The 21,464-nt window shown below is 40.3% G+C and overlaps 1 protein-coding gene across 2 annotated transcripts; it reads right to left on the reverse strand.

Annotated features, from left to right (window-relative positions):
- Positions 1–2,977: 2,977 nt before the first annotated feature.
- Positions 2,978–20,102, reverse strand: FBXL3 (F-box and leucine rich repeat protein 3). Of its 2 annotated transcripts, none has more exons than XM_080916922.1 (5): positions 19,780–20,102; positions 15,806–16,154; positions 12,945–13,067; positions 9,548–9,719; positions 2,978–5,552 (listed from the first exon to the last, which is right to left on the reverse strand). In XM_080916922.1, the coding sequence occupies exons 2-5, from the start codon at positions 16,151–16,153 to the stop codon at positions 4,909–4,911; spliced, it is 1,287 nt and encodes a 428-aa protein (XP_080773048.1). In that variant the 5' UTR covers position 16,154; positions 19,780–20,102; the 3' UTR covers positions 2,978–4,908. The 2 variants fall into 2 exon arrangements, with proteins under 2 accessions (XP_080773048.1, XP_080773047.1); XM_080916921.1 differs by having other exon boundaries at positions 19,956–20,076.
- Between the last annotated feature and the right edge of the window lie 1,362 nt (positions 20,103–21,464).

The raw sequence follows: 21,464 nt of genomic DNA on the forward strand, positions 1-21,464 counted from the left end.
ACTGTGGAAAAAGTGAAACTTCCAGCTGCCCTGAGGTGACAAGTTGAGATTTTTGTACGTGTATGCTACTTTAAATCAGACTCTGGTTTGTAGCAAGGAAGGTATGAGGCATGCTCAAGAAACTTGACTTCTAAAATAAGATTCTACTGTGTTAAAGAACATCATGGGTGTCTTAGGGGTTTACTGCTGTGAACAGACACTATGACCAAGGCAAGTCTTATAGAAGTCATTTAATTGGAGCTGGTTTACAGATTCAGAAGTTCAGTCCTGTATCATCAAGGCAGAAACATCCAAGTATCCAGGCAGGCATGGTGCAGAAGAAGCTGAGAATTCCACATCTTTATCTGAAGGCTGCTGGCGGAAGACTGACTTCTGGGCAGCTGGGATGTGGGTCTTAAGCCCACACCCACAGTGACACACCTACTCCAACAAGGCCACACCTCCTAACAGTGCCACTCCCTGGAACAAGCATATTTCAAACCATCATAAGGGGCTATCCCAAAAGCTGTTGTCTGTACATGAGATGTTCTTCTAGCTGGGCTGCCCTGTCTGGCCTCAGTAGATGAAGCGGGCAGCATTTCAGAGAAGTAGATATGGCACAGTGGGGGCTCTAGCCCCTCAGAAGAAAGGGGGATGGGAAGGTGGGGAAGGAATGGAGGAGGGGGTGCCTGGGAGGGGGACAGTGAGCAGGATGTAAAGTGAATGAGTATAGAAAGGAAGAAAAGGCGTCTGTTTCTTCGTAGATGTTAGTAAATAAAAGGGGCTTGTGAAACTAGTCAGATGGTGACGGCAGAGGCACTAATCACGTGATTTCCCAAGTTTATCATGCTGTGAAATGGATCTACAAGGTAAAAGGACAGCACTGAGGGACAGGCGATTCAGAACATCTTTCAAACAGTAGTAGGGAAATCCAGGTGACACGGGAAAAGCAGGGTGTGTCTGACTTCGAAGGCTTTAAAACTCCAGGTACCTGAAGCTCCTGGCCAAAACTTTTGCAATGCAATTCATAGGCAAGGGGTTTCACTAGATTCATAGGTGGGAGCTTAGAGTTCTTGTGTATCAGAGTAGATTCTGATAACATCATCTTCCAGTCTGGGGGGGGGGGTGGATGAAACCACTGGCTCCGTCATGAGATAGTCCAGTGTGCCTTTACAGAACCCAGACAGGCATGTTCAGGAGAAAGAGGAGTCTCCCTTCTGGCACCTCGATTTGGCAAAGATGCAACTGTGCAGAGGGTGAAATACATTTTCAGATTTTAAGCCAAGGAAAACCTTTACTCTTAAGGTCTCCTGCCCTAAGCTGCCTGGCCAGTTTCTATCTCCTGCTTTTTGTCAAAAACAGGCATCTACAGATTAAACTTCGTTGCCATATAAGTTATGGTATTGAAGTATACAGATGCATAATATTTCTTCTAAGAGCCTGAGTATTAGGACTTCAGAATAAACATATCACCCATTAATCTGGCTCACTGACAGGTAATTTACTGTTGCAGATAGAAGAAAACAGCTAAAAGGTGAGATAGCTCTCAAATTCTCAGATATTCAGTAGTGGCACCCTAGGCAAACCAAAAGGAAAAAAAATTTACAAGACCCTACTATGTGGGTCAAAGTTCTAAGTAACAGTTAGTGCTCTGGCCTAAACATCACTCCTATCATCACTCCCCCCAAGGCTCAGCAGACATGAAAGACACCGCGGAAATAACTTAAGAGCTAGAGGATAGCAAGGGGCACCATGGAATGCCGCCATCTGGGCAGGTCATGGCGACTAACCCTGACTCACAGTTCTTGTTTATCTGCCCTAGATGAGGGTGTCATGGGGGTGGGGCTCAGGAGGCCACACCCTTCACAAATTACTGGTGGCTTGTAAGTCAGTTTCTCCTCCAGTGGTACTGCCACTCCTAAACTGCCCATGTTTCAGTAACCTCCTCCCTTGTTCATGTGAGCATCTCTAAATAAACTTAGTGGATCCCAAGGGGGATAGACTCAAGAGAAGGAGGGAGGGAGGGAGACAGAGAGAATGAGAGAACACGAAATCCTCCTGGCTTAGCCTTCTATATAGCTTAGTCTGTTCTATCACACCCAGCCAACTTTACCCTTTAATGTCCAGGTAACGTCATGGTCTTCCAAGTGCCTTCAAGAGTTTCTCCCATGTTTAGGTATTTACATTTCGATAAGTGGATTATTAATTCTAAGAATAAGCTTTTACTCTGAGAAAATGCTTTTTATTCCCCTCAAAGGAGAGTTTAAGGCCAGCAAACAGGTGATTACTAGCATTAAATATGGCCTCAAATATACACAGGTTTTGCAGACAGATTGCAGTAACTTATTACTGTTTAGCAAGGCCTAGTTTTAAAAGATAGCCCAGACTACCAATTATAGCAAATTGGATGTTTCCTGAAACCTCTTTAGGATAAATCAATTTCTATTGTTTTAAAACTCTTCTGGCTTATACGGGTATTTCTAATATGGCTTGCTAGGCTAAAGAAAACTCTAAGAATGTTTAAAAAAAAAAACAAAACTATCCTTATGTTTTAATGATGTGTGGGTGTCTAGGTATGTGTATGTAAATGAACCCAAGAATGCCAAAGGCATCAGATCTTCTGGAACTGTACTTAGAAGCAGCCATGGAATGATGTGCAAAGTCTTTCACCAGCTTTTAACCCCTGAGCCATCTTTTGAACCCCAAGAGCCACATCTCTGAGTATATTTCATTCTGAATATATAAAGAACCTATTCCTTATTTTTAATCATGAAAGAATCACATTTCACTGTAAGCTGAACAGGTATTAGAGCATTAGAACAGAATCAATGTACCTAGTTGTGTATCTTCAAACTACTGTTTAAAAGACTAAAAGTCTACCACTGTTTAAAAGACTACCAAATAACAGATCTGAAGCCAGTCATAGCTTTGTAATGTTTGATTAGTTCTCTAAAGTTATAAAAATACAACCGCATTAGTAACTATCTTTATTCTCAAATTGATAAAACCATTTAACATATATTTTACAGTATAAACAAATTAAGTGCTATGCATTTTGCTTATAAAGTGACTTAAAAGTATTCAAGCATGTAATTCAATTTGTACAAAAAAGTAAGTTTTCAAATAAAGCTTTGGTTAGTAGAACTATTTACCATCAAATTCATTTTTCAATGTTGTTCAAAAAAGTAAAAAAAAAAAAAAAACCAAAAAACAAACCAAAAAAAAAACAAAAACAAAAAAAAAAACAAAAACTCAACCAGCTAGCACAAGTATTTCCCATACAGCCAAAGCTTCTTTCTATTTAGTAAGAGTAAAATATTCTAATATTTTAAGAGTTGTCTTTAATGTGGAACTTGGGGTCCATCTTTCCCTTCTTATCCATGTGAAAGAATACTAAACTTTTGAAAAGCCTATGTTATATAGAAAGCCACATTGTTTTATTCTCAGTAAGTTCATCTGGTTTGAAGACTGTTAGCTTCCATAATTATCAGGGTACTCTGTAAAAGTCACACTACTACAGAAGACAGCCATTTCAGGCACTGAAGTATTCTGCTGGGTAAATGACTTCTAATTCCTCCCAGAAGAGACATCTGTTAGCTCTGCTGCCCAGAATCCAAGCTCATACAGTAACTTAAAAGAAAAAAAAAAAAAAAAAAACCAACAAAAATACCAGAAACAAACAAAACAACCCCAAAACAAAAAAAACTCCAAAACTATATATAACCAAACCTTAGTATCTTTATACTCTAAAGTCTAGAATTTACTTTTATTTGTATGAAAGTAACAGGAAAAGCTACATAACTTAAATAACATGAAATACCAGTTTCAACCAAATTGACATTCACAAAACTGTAGATATTTTCTATTAACATGTTGCAGTTCACTGAGTAGTGTTTACTCAATTATTAGGAAATACATCTTTACTTTAGTGCGTCTGAACTGCACAGGTACTCTGACTTTTAAGGGTGCATCTGTTGTAGCTATGCAACTCCAAACTTAAAGCACGAGCCATCACTCAACTTCGCTGGAGACATACACTTTCATGAAACTGTTCATAAACCATTTATAAAGTTCTACTTTTAATTATTCCAATTTGGTTTTTAAGTGAAATTTTCATTTAAATTATTAATAGTTTAAAACTAGTTTAAATAAAGACTTAAAAAGAGATTAAAGCATTCCTTTACATATAATGCCTCAGGCACCACAAACATTAGTAACATAACAGAAAAGAATGCATGTGGTTTAGCATATTACACAAGAAACCTAAAGTTTATACACAGCTACTACCTCTCTCCAATTCCACGGACTTCTCTAGATTTGATCCTGGCTCTGTGTGCCTCCTTAATAACCACTGCAGCATTTATCAGTGTTCTAAATTCTTTGATATTTATATCTTTATTTTTAAAAGATTCATAATGTTTGAAAACATTCAACCAAAGTCTTGAGTGCTATCATACATTTCTCTCACAAAATGCTCACTTTCCTGAGCTATAGTAAACACCTTATAACAGGTGTATGTATAACTGAAGACCCAAAAATGTCAAGTTTACATTTTTTTAAAAAATGTATAGAGAACACTTCAGAAAACCTATTAGTACACTTCTGAGATATTACAGCATACAGGTTGTTTCCTTCAGACTATAAATTCTTTCATTTTTATAATTAGATATTACTTTCAGATATGAAACCACATTTTAAATTTTTAAACATTTGATTCCTATTAGGCAACATCAACAAAAAAAAGGAGTTATCTGAACCAAACTGTAGGTCTTCCAACAACCATCATTCATTATGTAAGCTCACCGAAGAAAATTTCTATGCCACAAAACAGTAGAATTCTATGAGCTCTAGAGCAGATAAACTTTTATTACAATACATTTTCTTAAAATTCGGGTGCCACTCACTCCTCATGTCGCGTCCTGCCATCCCTTACCAAGTAGGCATCATGTCTGGAAACCATACCCTGCCGAGATGCTTAGACACTTCCCAGTGAATCTGCTCCAAACTATACTTCTGATCAGGAATTAACACTTCTTCCATAATGGATAACTGAGACAGGCGGCCCCCACACATCTTCACAAACTCAACAAAGGCACTACATGAGACTTCACATTCCCCCAGCCCAATAGCTGACAGATTTTTGCAACGTTCTGCAATGCGAATTAACTCTTCATCGAGAGGCCGCAACCCATTGGCACACACTACCAGTTCTACTAGTCTCGGGCAGGTCATGCCCACACGGCCAAGCACATCTTTGCTGACTGATCTCCCAAAGTATAGATGAGTGGCAGGTATTTCATAACGAAAGAATGGGTCAAATTCCTCTTCATATAAAAAAAAATACATCACGAGGTTGACTTTCGGTGAGTGCCTGACGAAGGCGTCCCAGCTGCTCTTCTGGATAGTGTGGAAGTGCGTCTGTCCAGGGTTCTCACTGACGACATCAATGCGCAAATGTTCCAAGCGAACGTGCTTTTCAGAAGACAGTGCGAGCAACAACTCATCACTTAGCAAATGGTAGTTCAGAGCCAGTTCCCGTAAGCCATGACACTGATCAGCCACACACAGAATCCCTAGGGGGAAAATCCGAAGACCAGGTATTTATAAATTATTGTAAAATTTATCTGTTCAACTATACATGTCCTAGAAAATTGCCACGTCTCACTTTTCACCAATTAATGCAATTTTAAAAATTCAGTTGTGATAATGAATTAGGAGTTATACTTATTCATATTATTTATCTTATAAACCCAGTTCAATATCCTTGTTGATCGTTTGTAACTCAAGAAAACTATAACTGTCACTTAAAAACTAGGCCACAATGAAGTAAGATAGTCCTAAAATGTACGGCATCACTGTTTCCTCCTCCCCAGAACTCATAATGTAGCCAGATGTCCTATCATTAGAAAATATACTACACAAAACTCACAGTTTAAGAAAAATTTTATGTTCAACTAAAACACAGACTAGGATAGTTTCTGAAATTTAAAATGTAATCATAATATAAAGAAAGGGGATACGATATAACCATATAAATGAATCAAAATATTTACAAAGTAAGTTCTATCAGGTGGTTATAGTTTAATTATTAACAGTATGCAATAAGCTTTTCAAATTTGTAGGATATATGAAATTATCACTCTAAACGAGTCAAAGGAACTACATTAGCAGAAATGTCAAGAGCTTTGCTCTCTAAGGGAAACACTTCTTAAATGCTCCCATTGTCAAGACCTGTCTGTCCAAACTATCATCCTAGGAACAGATGACTTTACCAAAGATCAATATTTGATCTCGAAAGTACATTTAGAGGAGATTCCTGCCCCAGAAATGTCTACACTAGCCAACAAACACACCACTCAATTGATGTCGTCATTTAAAAAGGAGCGGGACTAACAAAACGTACATTTTCATTGCTATGATTTCACAAGCTGTGCTAGGTACTAAGTACGCTTACTCACAAATACTCAAATAGTTCAAAGTATAGACAACTGAAGTTGAAGTTGGTTGGATGTTTTGCTGAGGCAAACACGTGAAAGAATTTTTGTTAAAATGGACACAGGGGTGAAAGGCTAAGGCAGACTCGGAAGGACAGATATAATAGTCAAAGTAAATAAGCAAGCAGATTCTAATAGGGACCCCTCCACCCCCGCCACACAAAACTGAGTGAAGAAGGAGATGCAGTTCAACAGGCTCTACCGCACAAACTCAGCACACAGTAGGACAGGAAGAGAGAATGAAGTGATGAGTCCAGCCTGATAGACACTAATCACAGAAGCCACTGGAGACCTGTCTACAACTCTGCCTTACAAAACTACAGGTCTGATGAGCAGATGTCAGTCTAAGCTAATGAATGCACTAGTTAAGGCATTAAATATATAACCGGATACTGACAAACACTTTTAAAAATAAGCTATGTGAAAAATACAGGCAAAAACTAAATCGGTATTTCTCCAAAGAAGATATACAAATGTCCAATAAGCACATGAAAAGTCATCAAACATCACAACAGCACGTGCCATTAATTCCAGCACTCAGGAAGCAGAGGGAGGTACAGTATTAAGAGTTCAAGGACAGTCTGGTCTACACAGAATGATAGGCCAGCCAGGGCTACATACGGAAAACTTGTCCAAAACTAAAACATCAACAAAATTATGAAGAAAATTTTATGCATCTAGGCAGTATGGCTCATGCCTGTAATCCCGAGGCAGGAGGGCTGACAGCTAACCTGGCTTATACAGTGAGTTCCAAGGTGAGAGAGGCCCTGCAAGGTAGCAGTGAGGCTGGGATGGGCTGGGTGTTTACAAATCAAAACCACAGTGACACTAGTACACACAGGGGTTTAGTCCTTCTGGTTCTGGAAAATCCTCCCTAACATCTTCCTTTGGAACTCTCAGATACTCTGGTAACTTAAGTATACTGCAGCCAGTGTGTGGCATGTAGCACAGTTCCTCAAATCAATAAACAGCCACTTTTGCTATATATTACTAGCTATACAGCAAAAGAACCAGCATGTCTGCACAAAACTACATGAATTTCCACATAAGCCTTATCTGTTATACACAGACAATAGAAAACAACCCAAATATATCCAGCAACTGATCACCAGATAAAGATACAACAGCTTTTTTACAGCAACAAGGAATGAAATTCTAATAGATTATACAGCACAAGCAACCTTGAAAACGTGCTAAGTAACAGAAACCAGACAGACAGACAGACACAATACAATTCTATGTATAAGAACTACCCAATATAGACAAATTATGCATTAAGAGACAGAAAATGCATTAGTGGTTGCTTAGAACCAGGCAGCACTCAGTCATGCTGACACTTGTCTAAGATTCACAGTAATGAGATGTAGATACTGTTCTGTCAGCACACTCAAAGTCAATAAATTGTGTTTTACATGAATTGTGAATTGTATGATACATACCCCCCCTTATTTGTTTAATCACCCTAGCTGTCCTGGAATTTCCTTTGTAGACCAGGTTGCCCTCAAACTCAGAGAGATCCACCTGACTCTGGGATTAAATGTCTGCACCACCACACCTGGCTCATAAATTCTTTTTCAATAAAAGTTTTATGATGATGATGATGTATTGATAAATAGGTTTAAAAATTACAGAGTATTTCACAAGGCACAGTGTGCTAACTGGAGGTCAAAAGAAGTCCAGTTCTCTAGGGCTCACAGCTCGTAGGACATGGGAGTGAAGAGCAAAGAAGGTGGGTGGAGGTTAGGGACAAAGAACCTTGTAGACTATGAACCTAAGGAAGACAGATCTTACAGCAGACAATAAAATGTGATCAAGGTCAAACAGGAAATAACTGCCAAGGTCTATTAGTGTCTTCTAGCTTCTATTCTAGAGTCCTTTCGGTGATTCTCTAGTGAGACAACTGGGTAGACACAGCAGCACCCCTAGTTATCCCTACCACCAGACCCTCTTTGTGGGTGATCTGGGGGAACAAGCAAAGGAGTTCAGTGGGTTGCTTAGAGCTGGGTAGCACACAGTCATGCTTCTTTTTGGTCATACTGGCAACATTCTAAGATCTAGTGATGATGATGTAGACACTATTCTGGTAGTTGTTTCAGAGAAGAACTCCAATCCTCTCTTATACTAAGGAAATCAAACAAACAAGCACTAACAGACTGTGAGCAACACCACTGAAGACGGCGGGATGAAGAGTGGAGGAGTCAGCAATAAGCTATCAGCACGAGTAAGAAAAAGCATTTATACCTTTCAGTACAAATCACTCCTAAAGAATCTTAACCTGGACAACGCACCAAGTAGTTGGAAAGACCTCTTACAATGTTATTTATACAATTTAAGTTTTAAAGAGCATTCTCTCTCAAAAAGGCAACCATACTTAAATACACCTCTATTTAAGAAATAACTGTTCTGACCCTAGACATCTACAACTCAAAGTTAGCAGAATTCTGTTTTATTTCAACAAGTTCTTTAAGCAGACCTTACAGCATCACCCTGTGGTCTGGATGCGCAATATCTCTCACAAACTTAGGTTTGAACATTTGGTCACAGCTTGTTAGTGCTGATTAGAAGACCGCGGAACTTTTAGTGGAGCCTGATTGGAAGAAACCAGTCCCTGTGTGAAGGGCCGAGGTTTTATATCTGGGCTCCACTTTACCTATCCTTCAAACTGCGGATGATCCAGTGAAGCCAGCTACCTCATACTGCACCTTCCAACCAAAACTTCCAAACTGAGCCAAAAGACACACTACCTCCATCCTTAAGCTGCATTCGGCAGATGCTCTGCTCTGCAGTGAGTAGCTAATAAACTTTCCTCACTTCTCAAGATATTATCCCTATTCAAACACATCTATACTCAATCTGCCACATAAAATGTCTACAAAATAGGATGAAAGTCAGTCTAAGCTAGAGTATTGCAGATATTATGCTATTGTCATTAGGACACTGATGGTTTTTTGAAGAAAAAGAAGAAATAGTTTTGCTAATTCATTTACAAGTTCATTAGCAGAACTATAAACAAATTTCACAGTGTGAGAAACCAATATAGTTACTAACACATGCCTGGTAAAAACATGACATACCTGCTGGAGAAACATGAGGACAGCTGCTCATTTTTAGCAGCTTGAGTGTGTCACTGTTGTTGGCCACTAGGACTTTAAGGGATGGGTCATCTACTGGGGTGTCGTCTATCTTAAGTGAGGACAGGGATTTGGAGTTTACAAACACAACTGTCAGCGCAGAGATAAAGTGAGACTGAAAGACAAAAGATTAAAACAGTGTTTCAGTTTTTCAGAAATGACATTACAAGGTTTCCTTACCATGCATGTCTGTCTGTCTGCACCCTAAAGACTTTCAAAGCTGTTCAAAGGCAGCACCCCTGCATAAGAGGAGTACTTTCCTTCTCCTGAGAAAGTCTTTTGTACCTGTGGAAGAAAGGGTCACTTCAAGCCTCAGTACTGCTAAATCACAGCAACCTCAGAGATCAAAGAGGAACCCTACAACCACCTACAAGTCTCTCTCACACACCTCACTGTATTTGGAAGCTAATGCGCCACATAAAAAAGAGCATCAACGCAGAAAATACTGGCAATCACCAAGATTAAAGACAGTTAACTCAAAGGCTGTAACTCAACATGGAAGCACAAAGACTTGACAATAACCAGAATCGATTAAAAAAAAATCCCAAATTTAAAACCTTCTCTAAACACTGAATCTAAAAGATTTGCAAGTATTGATTTTAATGTACTGTACTTACAATCTACTGAACACAGATCTGATCAAAGGAATTCTACAGAAACAAGAATTACAGCATATTTAAAGCACACAGCTTTGAATCAGAGCTGAGATAAGCTATAATCAATGGGCATATGACTCAGTGAAGAAAAGAAAGACCAAGCATCAGCACACACCTCATCCTACACCTATCTCTGTAAATTCTCCACAGCAGTATCGGAGGAGGAAGCCATGCTAAGAGACAACACAGTATAAGGACATACCGGCCACAATCCTCACCTTGCTTTCTCTTTACTGTGTCTAAACAACTGATTTATAAAATTGTGCTTAATGGGCTTAAGCGTTGATATCGCATATCTTTAAATCACACATGTGCATCTTCCATGATCACAGTTCTATAAGCTTATGACTACATACTGACTTCTTTCCTCTCTGTCCTGATGTAGTTATGGTCATATACATTTCTTCCATTTTTTTTTCTTCTGTTCAGAACAGCCAAAATATAGTATTATCTTATGTCAATCTTTTTAAAACAAGAAACAAGAAATAAAAAGGACAATAAGCATCTGAGGCAGCTGCACCAACCGTTCTTAAATTAGTACTACATGTATGTACACTGAGAGCCCAGATAATACAAAATCAAATTATGTCCAAAATACTTTATAACACTTTAGTCTACAAAAATAATTTTGTTATTTTTTTTCCTCTAAGACAGGGTTTCTCTATGTAGCCCTGGCTGTCACAGAACTCTCTCTGTAGTCCAGGCTGGTCTAAAACTCACAGGGATCTGACAGCCTCTGCCCACCAAGTGCTGGAATTCGAGGTGTGTGCCACCACTTCTCAGCCTCATGGGAAAAATAATGGTGGGTACAAAAGATACCAATTAGAGTGTTTCATCTCCCACTAGGCTTGAAGAAGATGTCCCTACACTGTTTCCTAGTGTGAGGCCTTGAACAACTATCTCTACTGGACCCTCAGGACTGTCCACAGAAGACTTGGCCTCAGCCAAATTTAGAACAGGAGTGAGAGTCCCAATCTGTACACAGTCAGATCAAGAGTCACGGTGACCTGAGTCAGGCGCACTACACAGATCCTCTTCTCCATTTTTCTTCTCTGCTCAAGAGAAAACATTTTATCTCAACATGTACAAGATTACTAAACTTAGAGGTTTTGAACTCAATATTTTATTGGGTTCTGCTATTCAAATGGAACAATTACCTACTAGTTATAATTCACATTTACTATTACTCCTAAGTCACTCTAGAGAATGAACTGTGAGCTGAGTATACATATTTGGCGCTGGAGAAATGACCCATCAGCTAAGAACATTGGCTGCTCTTCCAGAGGACTCAGGTTCAGTTCTTAGCAGCCACAGCGCAGCTCACAACTGTCTACAGCTCTAGTTCTAGGGATCCAATGTGCTCTTCTGGCTTCCATAGGTATCAGGCACATACATAGGACATGTAGGCAAAAATCACTTATAAACTTCATGTAAAAAGTAAAACTTTTTTCTTTAACCTACATATTTTACTTTGTGACATACTTTTAAAAATTCCTTTTTCAAATTGCAATTAGCTAGTTTGGGGATGCAGCCAAGTGATTAGGACACTTGGAAGGCCACAGATGTGATTCTCAGTAACACAAACACACATTTCTTTTCTTTTCTTTTTTTTGCCATAAAATATGAATATTTTATTACAGCTCTAAAAAAATCGTCATGTGAAAAACACATTCTTCTAGCCCCAATTCTAAGTTAACTGGCACAAACACAGATTTCTATTGGACGCTAACATACTGAGCATCAGCAAAACAAAGAAAGCTTTCTGGTCTTTCTCAGAAGGGATTCTGATAATTTTTCTGTTTCAAAGAGAACAGTTGTGGGTTAAGGGCAATTACTACCAAGTTTTACAAACCAAGTTCCAACCCTGTAACCCATATGGCAAAAAGAGAGAACCAACTCCCGTAAAGCTGTCCCAACTGCCACATGTGTACACACACAAACTAAATGTAACAAAAAACTCCCAAGTTTTTAAAAGAACAGTTGTGTATAGTAGACTATTCATTAATTATACACAGGACTAACATAAACAGTAGTTAAATCCTCATAAGAATAACTAAATGGTAGATAATCCAAGCTATAAAAACACTGATTTTGCCAGAAGTGTTTACATACTAAGCAGAGTATACTTGCTGGACGCTGGCATCGCCTACTTTGGACTTTTAATTTCCCCTACCTGATCTGAAAGCTCAGAAAGCAGAGTGCCCACTTCTGACATGGTTAGTCTCGGATTCACTTCTTTCTTTAGCACTTCCACCACCAGAAACCCTGTCAGGTCACTTACTCTTCAACATTCCATTTACCTGACAGCACATTTTACGGCTGCCGGAGGGTGCTCAGCAGCACAGAGTACTTGTGGGGGTGCTCCTGTGAGGACCCAGGTTTGGTTACCAGCACTCACATGCTAACTTCAGATCCTGGGGACATGGCACCTTTTTCTGGTTTCCGCAGGCATCAGACACACATGCGGTACACATACTTACATGGAAACAAAATGTTTATACACACACAAAAATGTAAAACCCCTTACAATTGTATTCTACTACTGTTTTTCAAGACTGTAAAGGAGCACAGATCTCCACTGTCCATACTGCTTTGCTGTCTTCTCCGTCTCACTGCTGGACTAACAATGCTGGGGCTGTCCCTGGATTCCTCTGCAGAAGGGAACAAACAAACCCAGCAGATACCTTTGGCAGATCCATAAAGCTTGGCCGAGCAGTTGAAATGAGTCCTAGTGTTTTCAGAGAGCAGTTCACAAGCTGCGATAATATATCACAAGCGGCTTCAGCGGATTCCTTGCTGCTGTCCACCTTAGAAAGAAAGCGTGTCTTATTCATGTACATACCCACATTTCTCTCTGAGTATCTTCATTTTATAAAGGCAAGAGATAGTTACTAATTCAGCACATTATCACTTAAAGGACAAGGATTTTTAATTATCTCTCCCACAACCTCAGTCCAATGTTCAAGATTAGGCTTATTATACATCTTTATATATTTGGTGCTGAAAGATTAATCTAATTTCGAAGTAACTGTATAAAGATCAATCAATTTTGTCTTTAATAATTTGTACTTGGCTAAATCAAATACATATAAACACAGTGTCTGTGATGAACTATTTCAGGGCACCAGAAGAAACTAGTATCTACTTGTTTAGAATTCTCAGATGAACCACAAAATCTGAAATTCTCTAATGTTTTTAATAGATAAATGTAGAGTAAAATAAGGGTGTCCAACTAAACAAGCAGAAAATAATCTGAACCAAAATAGAAGCAGCTGCTTTTATTCCTGCTGAGACATTTCCTGAAGAAAATAACATGACCAAACAATACTAAAAAGAGGAAACGTTAGTTTTTCTCTAGACTAAAAATGTTAAAAGGTAGTACTATCACTCTTACTTCTAAATTTGTGTTCTACTGAATCCCAAAGGAGCTCTGAAATGCTACAGTGTGTGAAACTAATGTACTAACTGTAGTTCTCAAAATGAATCCAGACCACATGAAAGTCATCCAAGTACTGAAGGCATTCCAGTTCTTATGCTTGTGAGTGGGACTGAGCACCTTTTGCCTTTACACACCCCTTGGTGAGTCTAAACAGTCTGAAAAGCACTGTTCTATACTAATACATCTGACTACAAGTTTTTTTCAGCCTAAAGTGACCACTTAAATATTATCAGGAGGCCAGAATAATCCCTGCAATGTGTCTGCCTTCTAAATTATAAATTACTTCCTCACACACATAAATCCCTAACAAAAATGTTAAACTTAAGCACAACTGGTCTTATCTATGTTGGATACACCTAACGTGTGTCACAACCCAGGTGACCCACTATACACAGGAATGATCTCTACGGGCAGCATCTAGATACTCCAATATGACTGAAACCGAAGGGAAAGCACTTCAGGTTTCCTTCGGGGAGGGTAAGGAGTTCCTCAACATTTGTTTGCTTGAATCTTACCCCTTATCAAACAAATAATACACCCAATTGGAATTTCAGGCAAACAAAACAATAATTTGTATCAATAAGTGTGTCTGGGATACATCTACATTAATCATTATCAGTGAAGTCTAGTAAACTCAAAATGAACTAGGCATCTTTATTTTCCTCTTGAAACAGGGTCCTTCCTGCTAAGTATCTTTGGCTAGTACTGAACTCACTCTGTAGCCCAGGCTGGTCTTAATGAGTATCCTGACAACTCTTTTCTCTTTGGCTATAATTGCCAATCCTGTTCCTAACGACCTAGTACTTTTATGAGCACAATCTATTCAGTCACATTTATTACCATGCTCTCCTATCTTACAACAAAGATAGCATCTAGTGATGGCATGAAGCTCTAGGTTAGGACCACTGCTTAGAATAGATTTATCCTGGCCCTTTAGCAAACAGGAAATAGAGGCAAACCAGGCAATTCTTGTACTTTTACTATAGCTTCTGGGTTTTATCTTTAACATTTTTAGGAGAGAAGGTCTTACTATATACAGGGCAGGAAGGCCTTAAACTGTTAATTCTCTTGTCTCAGATTCCCAAGTCCTAGAGTTACATGAGTGAATCACCATGCTTAGGTCCTTTTTAATCCTTTAACAATAATTATCATTTAGAAATCATATTAGAAAAAAAAATAATGTTAAGGCTTCAGTAAGTATCCCCTATTTCATTATTCATCTCCAAAATACAATGTGATGAATGTTGCTCTCACATAAGCTACTGTGATTGATCCTATTCAAATCTCAAATTTGAATTCACCTTCCTTCACATATCTCAGTATTCTGTGACTCATGTGTAACACTGAAATGAAGCAAACAGCTCTTGCATTTTTCCACGATCCTCTTCTGTTTCCTTCTAAAATATACTCAAACTATTTAGTCTCTATATCATCTTTATAGTTGGCTTTTAAAATGAAAACGTACCACAACCAGCAACTCCCAGCATTTGGGAGGCAGAGGCAGGCAATTGAGTTTGAGACTAGCCTGATCTACAGAGTGAGTTCCAGGACAGCTAAAAAGAGTAAGAAAAACCTTGCCTCAAAACACCACCACCACCACCACCACCAACAACAACAACAACAACAAACCCAAACAAAACAAAACAACAAAAACCCACCCCCAAACCAAACATCAAACCAAACTAGCCTTAATACTGCGGTTCTCTATGAACCTCATGTTGTGGTGACCCCCAACCATAAATTATTCCACTTTACTTTATAAAGTAACATGTGACACACCAAAGGAGTCTGGACCAGCAGGCTGTTTATCTCTTTCCCTCACACTTGCTGCCAGCCATCCACAGTGAGTCAAAGCATCATCAATTACTTACGCTCACTCAGTGGCTGCTTTTGCTCCTGTAAGAAACCAACTGTAAAGAACTATTTATTTTAGTTCCATCAAATATAAAAACTATTTGTAACGAACTCTAAGACATGCAATAATTATACAACATTAAGCACTTTCCCTGAAAAGTTAATTATTTTAAGGACATAAGAAGTTGTATTGGTTGTTATTAAAGCCAGTAAAAGAGCTTCATTTTCTAACAGAAGGAGTTAGGGTATTACCTTGAAGCTGACATACTGCAGATGATTTGAATGCCTTTTAATAATCTGTTTGATCAGCTCTGGGTGTGTAGCTTTCAAGTAAGAAGTAGCCGGCTGATTCAGTTCAAATTCAAAACATCTCCACAAGTCAGGCATGTGAAACACCTGATTCCAATTCCGGCACACTTGGGAAGCATGAGCCCGGTCAAGAAGAGGCAAATACTTAAAAACGTGGAGGACAATGTCCTGCAGCAGGTTACCCCAGTCACAAGGCTGTGAGCACTCATGTGTTGTCCTCGGTTTCTTAGGATTCTCAGCAGTGCCTTCCTCAGGTGAGTCCTGCTCACTCTCTCTTCCTCCTCGTTTCATCCTATTTAGAAAAATCCATCATTTTCCCCCATCCTACTTAACTTTTAATCAAATTCATTTTCTGTCACTGAAACGTGTTTGGATTTGGACAGTTAAACAGAAATATGCACAAAATACCGAACAAACTATTCAAGGAGAATACAAAAACACAATGAAAATCCCTAGTGGAGATGGACATTCCTGAGGTGATTTGAATTTAATTTAAAACTACTTATCATTTAAGTAAACCATGAATTTATAACTCAAAACTTGTAGTCAGCTACTTAAAGCAACTGTAAAGGAGAGCCTACAGTGATACCATCCATTGCTTCTGTCAAATTTGAGGTAGACCAAGGTCCACACGAACCTCTAGACTCGAGAGAGGATGAAAGAAGTGGTCAAAAGACCTGCACTGAACGGCCTGTGACATGTGGCATTACTGCTGCAAACACCCAACCTCTGCTTAAAGTAAGTAACCCTGGACTGAGAGTACAGCCCAATGGTAAAGCCCTTGCTTACATATTCCAGGCCTGAGCTCAGCCTGTAGCATCATGAAACAGACTGACTACAGTGTTGTTCTTTCAGCTAGGATATGGTTTCTTCTCCCAACACATTACTGTCACTCTGTCTGCAATTCCTGTCAATTTTCTGAATGATACCTCCATGTTTTTTCTATATAGTCTTACCCACTTCATACCATTTGCTTCTTGGAAAGATGAGATGTTCATGACAAACACTACCATAAGCTCTAAGACCAAGCACTCTAGGTTTGAATCCTAACTACACTTCAAAGCAGCTCATGGCTTTGGGAAATTACAAGACTGTAAGATGCTTCCGTTTGCAAAAAGGTATTCTTTAGAAACAGGGTTCTTGTGAGAAATGAAATACTAGAGCTTTTGATCTTTCAGCCCAGTATGAAAAGTCATCACACCAAGAAGTGATTGTCCCCAGAATGTGAAGAATAATTTATTTTGGTGCAGAGAAACACACCAGCAAGAGCAACACTAATTTAGTGTATTAGCTAGCAATGGGCAGCAGAATTACATAGGTTCCAGTTATTTTTTTCTCAATATGCTTTTTTTTCTTTCTACGCTATATACAGTTATTTCACATAATCAAAGTTCCAAAGGACACATTTTGATTTGTTACTTGATTTACACTGCACTCTATAGTAACCTGGACCACTCCTTGGTAGTACTATTTAGTCTGGGATTTACAGAAATTGTTTAGAGAGCAATTCTAATAAGGCACTGGTCCAAGAAAGACTCAAAATGGATGGCTTGACTCCAACCAACTTGTGACAACTCATGATGCAAGACTCTGGCTCCTCTGTGGTATGAAGGACATGCACGTGTAGAGACTTTCTCATCTAGAGGCTGGCAAAAAAGGACAGAGGGCTGGAGAGTACAAACAGGACTGAGGAGGGCACAACCTTACACTGTCAGGCCAGGAGGCCTTAAGAGAGAAGCTGTCTCCTTTGTTGTTCCCGAATCTGACTACATGCACACACACAAAAGGGCATAGTCTCAAGTAAAAGGAGAATTCAGAAAACAAAATGTCACATGACAAGATGCCCTTATGGAAGATTCAAACTTATTGATGAATCTATGAATAGATTAAGTGTGTTCAGAGAAAAGTTAGATTGACCAACAGTGCCATTAATTAAAAAAAAAAAAAAAAAAAAAGCCCTGCTAGGGGTTAGTTAGCCTGTCATTATGACCCACTTTCCAACCTTAACTTATCCTGAAGGTTTAACTTTAATTTTAGCATTTCAATTTGGGTCAAAGAACAGAGTCTGCTATTTAGAACTCAAACTTTCTTATTGTCAAAAACTGCTCAGAATTCTAAGATACAGAGATTCAAAAAAGAATGACACAATCTTTCTACTTCTAGACTTTATGCCAAGATGCTCTGCTGCATCTGGAGAAATCAGCTAAAGCCATGATGTAAAGATCAAACACTTCATTTCACAGTCAAATGCACAGATTCAAAACCAAAACAAGGACAGCAGCCTTACTCACTTTAACGGCACTCTGTGGACTAAGTTTACACAGTTTTCATGTGACCCTGCCAGTCTGGGAATCAGAGATCACTGCTTCTGACTTTCAACACTGTCCTATCTAAATAAATATATTTCAAGCGAGCTTCAAGTTTGGGAGGAGGAAGTCAGAACATGTAAAATCACCAACAAGGAAGATCAAGTATATGGTTATACTTGATGCAAATATAAATTGAATACATGGCTTATCAAAGTATTTATTAGTACTTATTACTTTATGAATAGCTAAAAAGTCTATAGACTGTCATAAACATGAAATTAATGTCACTAGCAATAAAAAAATGAATAGACCAAATGTTAAAATGTGCTGTGTACTATTAGGTGTAAAGATAACATTAGTGAATAAATACCTAATAACGTTTTAAATATTGGTCTTTTCAATTCAAAACTTTCAATGCTTTTATTTTAAATATCCACACATGAAGCTTTGTTGTATAAAGCTGAACAATTCAAAGCATTCACTAGTATACTACTAATTTACAGCAATGGGTTTTATACTGCTTCTAGTCGAAGTGCCCTTTATTTCTGTACTTCTGAACAGGAGTGTGGTGTATCAAAACAGGCCAATAAATATCAATGAGATTTTCTAAGCACAGAAAACCTGGGCCCTGGCAGTTTTGATTTACTGCAGTGTTTCAGGAAACCAAAGAAACTATGGTGGCAGGAACTTTTGCTAGTAGTCACATCAAGTGATCAAGACGCAAAATAATGAAGGACACTTGGTAACTAGTTGAGCACCACCAGGAATTAGTGAGCTAATCAAACGTTTCCTTAAACTGAAACGCAGAGACAAACTTTCCTTACTGTCTTAGACATTTACATATTCTGGACGTGCAAAATTAAAAAAAAAGAAAGAAAAGCCATTTGCACTTAGGCTTTAAAATTCCCGTTCTGGCATTCCATTTGCATATGTCCTTTTGTTTGCTTTTCGTAGAAGGAAAACTAACTTATACATGCTTTAGCTGAAATACAAGAATCGAACAATATGAAAGACTAACTCTCTGAATGGTGAGAGCACAGTGGAACTAGATTAACACAGACATGTCAGAAGCGGGAGCCGGCATACAGATAACCCGGGGTGGGTTGAGAGTTTTAGAGTTTCAGATTATTTTTTCTTTTATAAAGGGTTCAGTGAATTTCTTTTTTTACATCAGCCTTTTCGTGTAAGCAAAAGATAAAACATCTGAGCAAGTGGAATAGGCACCACTACCCACAAAACGCCGCCCGCTCTCACCTCGCGGCTCGGAGATGCCCTGAGTCGGCCGCTTCCGGGTGGAGGTCTGCAGCGCGACCCAAGCCGCTGCACCCAAGTTCACCAACTTTTCCACCCGGCGCTTCCGGGGCCCCGCTTCCTTAGACTTTACCCTACGCCCTGCCCAGGCCCCCGGGTTTTCCAGCGGCCCGCACCCACGCCGCCCAGGACGAGCCGGGAGGAACCCCTCACCCAACCCGGCCACACGCGGCGGCACAGCGCGCGCCACGCCTTGTTGACAGTTCCGAGGCCCGGGCGGGGCGTTCCCGGCGCGCCCCCGGCCGCCGCCAACCTCCCCGCCCGGCTCCAGGCTGCGGCCCCGAACCTCCGCCGTACCTGCTGCCGGGGGCGGCTTCCCCCACACACCACCCCGGGCTGCGCGGGCCGCGGCTCCCGCGGCTCTCACATGAGGCCTCCCGGGGCCCAGTCTCCGCGCTCCCGCCGTCGCGGCCCCCCGCGCTCCGCCCGCATCCGAGACGCTGGTCCCGCCGCGGGCGACGACGCGGCTCCACCTTTGCGGCTCCGGCTGCCTGGGGGGTGGAAAGCTTCCCTTCTCTGTCCCGCGCAGCCTGCGTCCTTCGCCGCCGCACCTCCTCGTCGCCGCCCGATACGCCCTCGGCGAGCAGCGGCCGACAGCAGCGACAGCCCAGGAGCCTCGGTCCAGTTACAGAATCCAAAATGGCGCCCGGGGCTCGCGGGCACGCGCTTGTCCCTGCGCGTCTCCGCCCGAGAGGGCGGGCGCGCGGCCGCGGGGGGTGGGGGGGAGTGGGCGGGCGCGCACACCGATGTGGCTCCTGCCTCCGGGACATTCCCTGGAGAAGTTAGTTTAGGGGCGGAATGTGGGTGGGTTGGAGTTAAGGACGTGAGCCTGGCCTCTCCCTGGGTTAAAACCCGAAAGTTTGGGACGGTGGAGCGAGTAATGAGGGTCTGCAGAGCAGGACCCACCCCTACCGGACGTAAACATCAGCTGACAGCCACCCACCTCCGCGAGGAGGGCGCGGCCAAGGGTGCCTCGTTGGCTGCCTTCTGCACACAGGAAAATAAATAAATCAACGTGGTTAACGTTGATCACGAGAGGTTTCTTAAGACAATATTTGCCATTTACATTCTTCCAAGGCTTTTTTTTTTTTTTAACGAAGTCATAACTTTTTCAAAACCACGTTTACTTGTGAAATAGAACCCCGGAGTCTGAGATTTCTTTTCTGAAACATAGGGAAAAGTGTAAAGCAGATGGCTAGTTAAAAGAAGACCCCTGGCCGAGCGTTTTGTAAGTCAAGGCGTCTTTTAAATGCTACCTATTTGACCTGTTTTTAAAAGTTTGGACTTGGAGATGCTGAATTTTCTTAAAATAAGAAAAGTTCACAGAAAAAGCTTAAGGTTAGCTGTATGCCTTGCCTTCTGCGCTTTCTGCCTCTCCTTTCCTTCCAACCTCCTCTCTCTTATGTCTCCTACCCTCTTGCTCCCTTTGCTTTATACTGTTTCACTCCGTAGCCCTGAATTGCTTGGAACTCAGATCCACCAGCCTCTGCCTGACCAATCCTAAGGAAGGTGCAGCCACACCCAGCAAAAAAAAAAAAAAAAAAAAAAAAAAGACGACAACAACAACCCCCCCCCCAAAAAAAACAGGCTGAACTTTAAAATGCTTTTATGTATTTGTTTTTAACTTATTATTAGTTTCATACGCTTATTTTCATTTTGCTGTAGGTGTGTGTGTGCGCGCGCGCGCGGTGCTGTGGGGCCTGAAATAGATGTCAGATTCCCTGGAGCTGGGGTTACCTACAGGCAGGTGTGAGCCCCTTGTCCTGAGCGCTGGGACCAGCTGGAAGAACAGCTAACTGTTAACTGCTCAGCTGTCTCTCCAGCCCAGTGTATATATTCTTATTTAAAAAAAAAATGAAGTCATGAGAATAGTCTCTGTCACACACTTAAAACCATAAGCATGATAATGTTACCAGACGTAATATGTTATGCAACTAGAAGAAAGGAGCTTTAATGCTTTTTAATCAGAAAAAAAATGTTTG

The sequence above is a fragment of the Micromys minutus genome, assembly GCF_963924665.1.
Source record: "Micromys minutus genome assembly, chromosome: 5".
NCBI classification, from domain to species: domain Eukaryota; kingdom Metazoa; phylum Chordata; class Mammalia; order Rodentia; family Muridae; genus Micromys; species Micromys minutus.

Excerpts from the sequence above, each read along its gene's own strand:
- FBXL3 (XM_080916922.1), bottom strand. The coding sequence starts at position 16,153 with ATGAAACGAGGAGGAAGAGAGAGTGAGCAGGACTCACCTGAGGAAGGC. Across the intron at positions 9,720-12,944 it reads GCTTTATGGATCTGCCAAAG|TCTCACTTTATCTCTGCGCT; the intron begins GTATCTGCTGGG and ends TTTGTCTTTCAG. Across the intron at positions 5,553-9,547 it reads TCCTCATGTTTCTCCAGCAG|GGATTCTGTGTGTGGCTGAT; the intron begins GTATGTCATGTT and ends TTTTCCCCCTAG.